This window comes from Miscanthus floridulus, chromosome 5 (assembly GCF_019320115.1).
Source record: "Miscanthus floridulus cultivar M001 chromosome 5, ASM1932011v1, whole genome shotgun sequence".
NCBI classification, from domain to species: domain Eukaryota; kingdom Viridiplantae; phylum Streptophyta; class Magnoliopsida; order Poales; family Poaceae; genus Miscanthus; species Miscanthus floridulus.
The window spans coordinates 26,114,135-26,123,031 of NC_089584.1; the positions used below are offsets into that span (position 1 = coordinate 26,114,135).

Genomic DNA, 8,897 nt, shown 5'->3' on the forward strand with positions numbered 1-8,897 from the left:
AATGTCGACGAAAAAGGGAACCCGGGTCCCAGATATCAATTCAGCTTTCTAAAAAAACTATCAATTCAGCCCATGAAACCGCTACCGCCGGCCCAGCCCACGGAATGCTCAGAAGCAGCGGCATCTCCATCCACCCTCAGGTCGGCTAAACCCCAACGCCGCCGCCGCCCGCGGCTCGGGGATCGGCTGTTTTTCTCTCCCGACCACATCTACATAGCACCACCGGTCGTTCCAAGTGAGCTCCAAGTCTCCAACCCCCTGCGTGTAGATGGAGAGAGTGCTCAAGGATGACGCCGTCCAGGAGAAGGGCGAGCGCGCCAGGATGGTAAGACTGCCGTCTCTGTAATGCGTGCGGTTTCTTTGTTAGGTTAGGTTTAGTTGTTTCGTTCTGCGGCGCTTCCCCAGCTTGAGTGATGGCATGATCTGTGGGAATTATCAAACCAGAAACCTTAGTAGCGCTGACGCCTAGTCTTTGTAGGATATTTTGGTTGCTGTTCTCTTGGGGTGCTTTGCTGGCGCAAGTGCTTCACTACTCTGTGCGGTTAGTTTCAGCGGGTGTTCTGTAAATGAGTACAGTTCCTTGCTTCTGCTACTCATTTGGGACTTTTAACGGCTTAGGTTTTTCTTTTCTTTTTGAATTATTGGATGATGTTTTTTACTGAAAAGAAATTTAGGTGAGCGGCAAAGGAATACACTGATATTGTTTACACTTCAGCTTGTAAAATGAATAGAATGTGTGTGGGTTGGGGGAGGGTCCACAACGAATGACACTTTGATCTGTGTACCTTCTGATTCTTCTGAATGGAGGCAGTATTTGCTAACGCCATGTCCTTGCAGGCATCGTTTATTGGGGCCATGGCAATAGCGGATTTGATTAAGACCACATTGGGACCAAAAGGAATGGTATGCTTTTGAAACATATTGTTTTTGTCTTGCAGAGAAACCCTGCACTTTACATGAATGATACCAGTTTTTCACTCGTTATAGTTTTTCTTGTTGAAAATTTGCAAGTGCCATTTTTTTTGCTTATGTAGGACAAGATCCTGCAATCAACTGGCAGAGGGCGTAATGTTACTGTTACAAATGATGGGGCTACCATTCTGAAGTCGCTTCACATTGACAATCCTGCTGCAAAGGTCCTTGTTGGTATCCTTTGTCAATTTGATTACTGCTTGACTGATAGTGTTGGTAAGGTGGTAATAGGAACCCCCCGCCCCCAACCTAAATTAATTACATGGACATGCCATTTTAGCATGTTTTGGGTCCACCCAATGATCCCAAACAAGTAGAACTTGCAACCTAGTTGGGGTTGAGACTTGAGGTTTTATAATTTCTCTTGATCTTTCATGGTATTGATCTTAAACTTCATATTGTACTTGTGACCTCATTGGGCCCTCTTTTGTACAATTAATTTTTTTCCTACTGAAAGAAAGGCCAGTTACTCCTTAATGATTGTTAGACATCTCGAAAGTTCAAGATGACGAAGTTGGTGATGGGACAACTTCTGTCGTTGTTCTAGCTGGAGAACTTTTGAAGGAGGCTGAGAAGTTAATTAACATGAAAATTCATCCGATGACTATTATTGCAGGTATTACTTGCTGAATGCGTTCTGGTTAATAGTATGCTTTTCCATCCTTCACATTGGAAAGCTTGGTAATTATTGTAGCAGGTCATCGTACTTGGTTTTGCTTGCATCAATCCCATAGTAACAAATAAAATAGATCAGGCATACAATACAAGGTCTAAGGATGGATTCTGCTGTTAAGCCATTCAAAATTTGAGATGCGGCCTTCCTTCTTTTTTACAATTCATGTTTTCATATTAATCTACCAATTTTTTTTTAGTAATAGTAATGTATAGGCAGTGCACTGATGTTCTGATTCTAATCTGTCTTGGGTAGCCTGTTTTATACCGAGCTAACTAGTATGCATTCTGGAGCACTACTAGTATGCATTCTAGAGCACTCCTGCAAAACTGCAACCATTGTTCTTTATGACGGGATTCAAAGTCTCCAATGGTTAATTCATTTTGTAAATTTTAGGGTACAGAATGGCTCTCGAGTGTGCCAGAGATACTTTGCTACAAAAGACCATGGACAACAAAGAAAATACAGGTGAATTATTTTCCCAATCTCATGGTTAGAAAGCATAATTTTTCAGTATTCATAAGACATCGGCTTATTTGAGCCATTATTTTCCTTAACAATATATATGTATTTTGCATAGCACATAGGATTTGACGTCATTGAGAATTTGTTATGTTGGAGTAATATTCAATCTCATATAAATTCAAATTCACTTCCTCTTGCATCTCATGGATTCTCTCAGGAATATGCCATCATGCTCATCAATCTCATGACAATATCCTTTTCCTTCTGCAGATAAGTTCAGAACTGATCTCATGAATATTGCTATGACTACTCTTAGTTCAAAAATACTTTCCCAAGACAAGGAGTACTTTGCTGAACTTGCGGTTGATGCTGTCTTGAGGCTTAAGGTATACAAATAGTTTAATGAAAGTTGGTTATCATTTACGTTAAACTCTGATATCTTTATCTGTAGAATTTTAACTCTTGAAAAAGTATGGTTCATACTTCATAGCTACTCAGTCATGTTGTTATTCGATGATGTTATAGTATTGACTGGTTTCTATCTGAATGGTGGTAGGGTAGCACCAACTTGGAATCTATTCAAATTCTGAAGAAACCTGGAGGATCTCTTAAGGATTCCTTTTTGGACGAAGGGTATGTATTTATGGAAAAATTATCAATTGATTCTTTTGACCACACAGCACTGGGCTGCATGCAAATTCTTTCACTCCAACCTAAGAGCCCAATTCAATTAATTTCTGTTTTTTATCAATAATCTAACCAGTTAGCATTAACGCTACATTTTCTAAATGATCAATTGCTCATTTACCAGCCAAATAAAGTAGGAATATCGATTTGACATTTTGGCTACTTAACTAGTCCTTAATCAAACATGTGCCATTTTTTCTATCAACTGCATGTTCTTTCATTAATTATATTTTGGGAAAGTGTTTCACGACTTGTGTTAATCTCATCATTGATAGTCTTTAATCTAATAGTTTCTAATCAGGTAGTAGTTTCAAAGTAGTTCTTGCAGGCATCTATGTAATGGTTCCCAACAGAAAATGATCCTAATATTTATGTGCTTGTTTCTATATATAGGTTCATTCTTGACAAGAAAATTGGCATTGGGCAGCCAAAGCGCATTGAGAATGCCAAAATTTTGGTTGCAAACACTGCTATGGACACAGATAAAGTTAAGATATATGGAGCACGGGTCCGGGTGGATTCAATGTCTAAGGTTGCAGATATCGAAGCTGCTGAGAAGCAGAAAATGAGACAGAAAGTCCAAAAGATCATAGCTCATGGAATCAACTGTTTCGTCAACAGACAGTTAATCTATAACTTCCCTGAGGAACTCTTTGCTGACGCTGGCATACTTGCAATTGAGCATGCTGACTTTGAGGGAATTGAACGCCTAGCTCTTGTTACTGGTGGTGAGATCGCATCAACTTTTGATAACCCAGAGTCTGTTAAGCTTGGTCACTGCAAGGTCATTGAAGAGATTATGATTGGGGAGGACAGGCTAATTCATTTCTCTGGGGTTGCGATGGGGCAGGCTTGCACCATTGTCCTAAGGGGGGCTAGGTATGTCTTGTTTTTAACTACTTATCATGTAGGACTACTTTGTTCCATTTATGCATTTCAACTTTCCATAAATTGATTTGCTTTTGCATCCCTGCAGTGAGCATGTACTTGATGAGGCTGAGAGGTCCTTGCATGATGCCTTGTGTGTGCTGTCCCAGACAGTAAATGATACCCGTGTCTTGTTTGGAGGCGGATGGCCTGAGATGGTGATGGCCAAAGAAGTAGATGAACTTGCAAGGAAGACCCCTGGGAAGAAATCTCATGCTATTGATGCTTTCTCGCGTGCTCTGCAAGCCATCCCAACAATCATAGCTGATAATGCTGGTTTGGATAGCGCTGAGTTGATCTCTCAGCTCCGAGCTGAGCACCACAAAGAGAACTGCACTGCTGGAGTTGATGTCATCACAGGCACCGTAAGTTCACAAAGACGAGAGTTTTCCGTTCATAACAAATTATCTATTACAGAATCTGATACTAGTTAAATTGTGTGGTCCGCAGGTTGGGGACATGCAAAAGCTGGGGATTCAAGAGTCGTTCAAGGTGAAGCAGGCCATCCTTCTGTCTGCGACAGAGGCCGCTGAGATGATCCTCAGGGTCGATGAGATCATAACCTGTGCCCCGCGCAGAAGAGAGGATAGGATGTGATTAGACACTGCTGTTTCTCGATGTAGTGGGGATGCTTGTTACCCTAGTTTTGAGGGGTATTATGGTTCAGGGGCGTTCAAGTTGGTCAGATTTCGAGTGTTTTTGGCCCCTAAGAAATTGGGACTTGTTATTTGGTTGAAACAATCAACCTTAGGCTTGTGTTCTAGATTCTCATGCTGTGTACCATTTGGTAGCGAAGTACATCGTACGATATGCTTGTGTCATCTGCCTCTACATGTTTTTCTATTCCTTTTTTTGACGTAAGAATGAGCCTAGTCTTTGTTTCTGGGACGTGGTTGCTACTTCTGGAGTTCTGGTGTTGTTCTGAGCGTCAGGACAGGGTGCCAATTGACCTTCAATGGTCATGTGTTAATGTTACCAGAAGACACTCTTCATATACATATATACAGAATATGCATTCTGTGGCCTAAGGCCGTAGCATGACATGGCTATAATCCTATGTTGAAGAAGTGGCAGTGTAGATGTCTTAAGATTTAAAGGACGTCTTCTTTAGTAATACTTTAAATTCCTTTAATTGCTACAAAATAAATTTCATACACTCATACTGAAAGGTATTTGCAATACGAATCTATATTAATATAACTGAGACACTACTCGTGCATATACTCTCTTTATACCTGAATAAATCAACTTAGTTGTCCTAAATCAAACTTTTTTAAGTTTAACTAATTTTAAATAAAAGAGTACTAACATCTTTGACCTCAAAGTAAAGTATGAAAATATATTTCATGTTCTAACTATACTAGTTTTATGTAACAAATATTAGTTTTTTTTGGTGCAAAATTTGGCTTAATTTAAAAAAAAAAAAATCTTAGGACAACCTCCGAAGTAGATTTATTTAGGGAATGATTGAGTATTTATATCTCTTATAAAAATAAAATCCACTATCTTTTAATCTTTAGAGTAACTCTAGGGGGCTCTCTATATCCTTTCTAAATGCTAGGAATAAAGATTTTGGTAAAAAACTATCCTCCAACAGCTTCTCTAAATGGTTATCTAAATATAGCCATCTTCTATTCCGGATTTTTCATTAACAAAAAATAGAAGACGAGAATGGCTCTCCAGAGTGTGCATCTCATATAGAAAAACTGTTGGAGAGTGGAAATATATAGAAAACGTTTTTTATGCAAATGACTCTCCAAATGATGATTTAGAAAGTGGAATTTAGAAAGCCATTTGGAGAATCATTTGCATAAAAGTTGTTTTCTATATCTTTTCACTCTGCACTCTAGAGAGTCATTCTCGTTTTTCTATCTTTGGCTTGCTAGAAATCCGGAATAGAAAGTGACTATATTTAGGATAACTAATTAAAAAAGCTATTGGAGATTATTTTTTTCATCAAAATCTCTATTTCTAGCAATTAGGAACTGATACAAAGTCTATTGGAGTTGCTTTTACATGCAAGCTATCCATATATCATATCCTACTAAGTGCCACATTCTCCTCCTAATAAGCTACAACATCTGCTACACTAAATGTAATTACTATTTTCAGTCTATCAACATACAAGACATTCATGTTGTACTATTTATTTGGCCGTCATATTCTCCTATTATTTCATCTAATAGGATTTTATTTAAACTTTTAATTAGCTTACCCAGTTTGCAACATATCTTCTGTAAACCACTTCATATTAACTGGACATTTCTGGCGTCGCCGTTGGTGGCCGATCTTCCATTCAGCTGCCGCCACCGCACAGCACAGGCACAAGCGAAAACTGCGCTACTCAGGCTGCGCGTGTGGTCGGTAGTGGAGTAATCAACAACCGGCCCGCACTGCACGCGGGCAGCAAGAGAGTCATCGGGTCGGCGTCTCCAGCCTGTCCGGTGGTCTCTCAGGCGACGATCACGGAGCCGCGGAGGTGAAGCGAAGTGCGGCGAGGGCGCGGCCAGTTACCGGATCATTGAACAGGTAGAGCTTCTGTTCACCTGTTGCTCCATCTAAGCATAAGCCCTTCTGCCCGTGCATAGATTGTCCCTTGCAATCACAGTTCGCTGTTTGGTCTAGTAATCCATTTTGCTGCTAGAACTGCACCAATCTTGCCCATAAGGTGTCTTGAAACAATGCCTGGATGAGCACCACTGAACATTGGCGTTCCTTTTGCACACTAGGTGCTCAAACAACATGCTGAGGCATGCAAGAACCCGTGTATAGAAGCCAAAATGGCAGCATAGGGGGTTAACATGCAACATTCACATTCAAAGAGTTTGAAACAGTTTGAACTGAAAGGTGCAAAGAAAATGGAATTCCCTTGATCGGCACTCAAAATTGCTAGTTTTGTAACTATCCAGATTGGGATGCTCAAATTGCAAGTCCAGTGTGGCAATTTGTGGTTTCAGTTGCAATATATTCAGCATTTAGATCAGCATGGCATTTACATACTGCTTTTGTTTGATGTGATTTGCACATTAGCCTGTGTATTTTGCTGCATAGTGTCTCGATGTTACTCACTGATACCTATTGTAATTGGGAGGTAGCATATTGCCCACAAATTTGTTTTCTGCTTCGAGAACTAGTACAATCAGTGCTTGTCAATTGCTATTCATATTTTCTTAATCAAGCATCACCACTGGAGATTGAAAGCTGTCAACTTTGGACTTGCCAACCTGTTGGCGGTCCTTAACTCACACTTTTAACTGCCAATATTTATATAAAATTCATCCAAATGAACACCAAACTTAGAAATAGAGCTCATAATTAATAAAGTTCCACGAGTTTTGGTGATTCATCAATTGCAGAAGGATATATCGGGATAACACAAGAAACGTGTCAAAAGTACACAAAAAACAAGGCATAACATCACCCGACATGAGCCCAAGGGGAGAGGCCCACTTACCAGGCAAATCAGGGCCCAGTGAGGTGGAGAAAAAAGGCCAAAACCCATATCAAATCAACTCCAAACGACGCAAAACTTTGTAGGACCCACCTAGAGGCTCAAAGGATGCATCCCACCGAAGATGGGGCCATTTGGGCATAGTTGGGGTGCGACCGCACCACTGGTGCGCCCGTACCACCACTGGGGCCTCTCGGGCCCATCTTTCACATGTTGACATATGCCGCCTTACCCACGTCGGTTCCTAGGGTGTTGTCTAGGTTCAGTGCACCTAGACGGCGGTTTGGAGGTCGGTTTGGTGCTTTCCATGAAGGGATGAAGCATTTTCCAAGGAACCCCCTCCTCTCCACCTATAAAAGGAGGCCTCTCCCCTCCTCATATCATCATCAAGGAAGAAACACAACACAAGAGACAACACCATGTGACAAGAAGAGAAGAGCTACACTCCTATTTTTAGTTTTAGCTAAGTTTAGTATAGGGAGTGAGTGAGGAAGAGAAGAGATGGAGAAGTACCTGGAATTGTCGGATACCTCCACTTGTGTACCGGGGCCCCTTTGTACACCGAGCGGAACAAATGCCGGGAATGTCGGCTCCCTCTTCACTTGTACCTCGACGAATCTAGTACTATTTGGAGTGCAAGGTTCGTGTTTATCTTCGGTGGTGAGTTCTACTTTAAGTTAGTCTTGTTCATTATTTACTTGTAGGTTCGCCCATGCTTTTTCTAAGTAGCATCTTCTTTATACTGTGCCTACAGGGTGTCATTTATTTGATGGAATCGTCCGGCCTAGAAACAGGGGCTCTTCTGTCGTAGAGGCCTCATCGAGTGCTTCCCACTCCGCCAGAAAAAGAATATGATATAAAAAAGATAAGCGGATAAAAGTGTCCCACCAAGACAGCCGATGAAAGGACTTTGCAATGAATTCAGCAAGTGTATCATTGATGAAGAACTCGTCAAACTATCGAAAGATATGTTCTAAGAGTACATACCACACCTCTGGGCGCCCGGGCCGACCGACAGGCTGAGGGCAATGGAGACAATCCGTTCCTGTATAGAACAAAGGCGGTGATCCATTCTAAAAAGGGAGGAAGAGAGAGATCTCTCGTTAGGTCTTGGTGATGACCTGCCTGGAGGGAGAGTACGAGAAGGCGGACATCTGGCTGCTATCAGTCGGCTAGCGAGCCTAACCCTACAGGGTTGGTTTTGTTCAATACATTAGGTAGGGCCGACTACACCACCTCAGTAGCTGGGACTAGAATTGCTTACAATACATCTCATCTGGCCACTGACTGAATTCGATGTAGGGCCAGTGTATAAAGACCGACTTATCTCTCTTAAGACTTAGTCCACTTTCTACTAGAATCAGATTTTTTTAGTTTTCAAGCTGGTGTGCTAGCTGTAACAAAAACTTACGACTTAGGTGGATTTCTTTAGTTAGTCTTTCTACAAGACCAACATACTTTCCTAGAGAACCAGTAAAAACTTTGGCCACAAAGAACGGTTGTGATAAGAATCGCTCGATTTTTCGTGCTCTTGCTACAGTTAAACGATCCTCCTCCGATAATTCATCCAATCCAAGAATTGTGATAATGTCCTGAACTTCTTTGTAACGTTGTAAAGTTTCCTTAACTCTTTGCGCAGTTTCATAATGTTCGTTGCCAACGACCCAAAGTTGTAAAGGTCCTTCCCCCTTTGAAAGGCTATGGGCGAGGAGGGATTCAAAC

The 8,897-nt window shown here is 41.2% G+C and overlaps 1 protein-coding gene across 1 annotated transcript; it reads left to right on the forward strand.

Moving 5' to 3' along the window:
* Window positions 1-113: 113 nt before the first annotated feature.
* LOC136451825 (T-complex protein 1 subunit beta) lies at window positions 114-4,776 on the forward strand. The gene is made up of 10 exons (XM_066452509.1): window positions 114-325; window positions 838-903; window positions 1,035-1,146; window positions 1,460-1,588; window positions 2,042-2,113; window positions 2,381-2,496; window positions 2,667-2,743; window positions 3,191-3,676; window positions 3,774-4,089; window positions 4,175-4,776. Exons 1-10 carry the CDS (start codon window positions 269-271, stop codon window positions 4,319-4,321), a joined length of 1,578 nt encoding a protein of 525 aa, XP_066308606.1. The 5' UTR covers window positions 114-268; the 3' UTR covers window positions 4,322-4,776.
* The last annotated feature ends 4,121 nt before the right edge of the window (window positions 4,777-8,897 follow it).

What these genes read in the sequence shown, in the direction of transcription:
- LOC136451825 (XM_066452509.1), top strand. Translation starts at nt 269, where the DNA reads ATGGAGAGAGTGCTCAAGGATGACGCCGTCCAGGAGAAGGGCGAGCGC. An exon ending in GATTCCTTTTTGGACGAAGG is followed by an intron (nt 2,744 to 3,190) that starts GTATGTATTTAT and finishes TTCTATATATAG; the next exon opens with GTTCATTCTTGACAAGAAAA. An exon ending in ATTGTCCTAAGGGGGGCTAG is followed by an intron (nt 3,677 to 3,773) that starts GTATGTCTTGTT and finishes GCATCCCTGCAG; the next exon opens with TGAGCATGTACTTGATGAGG.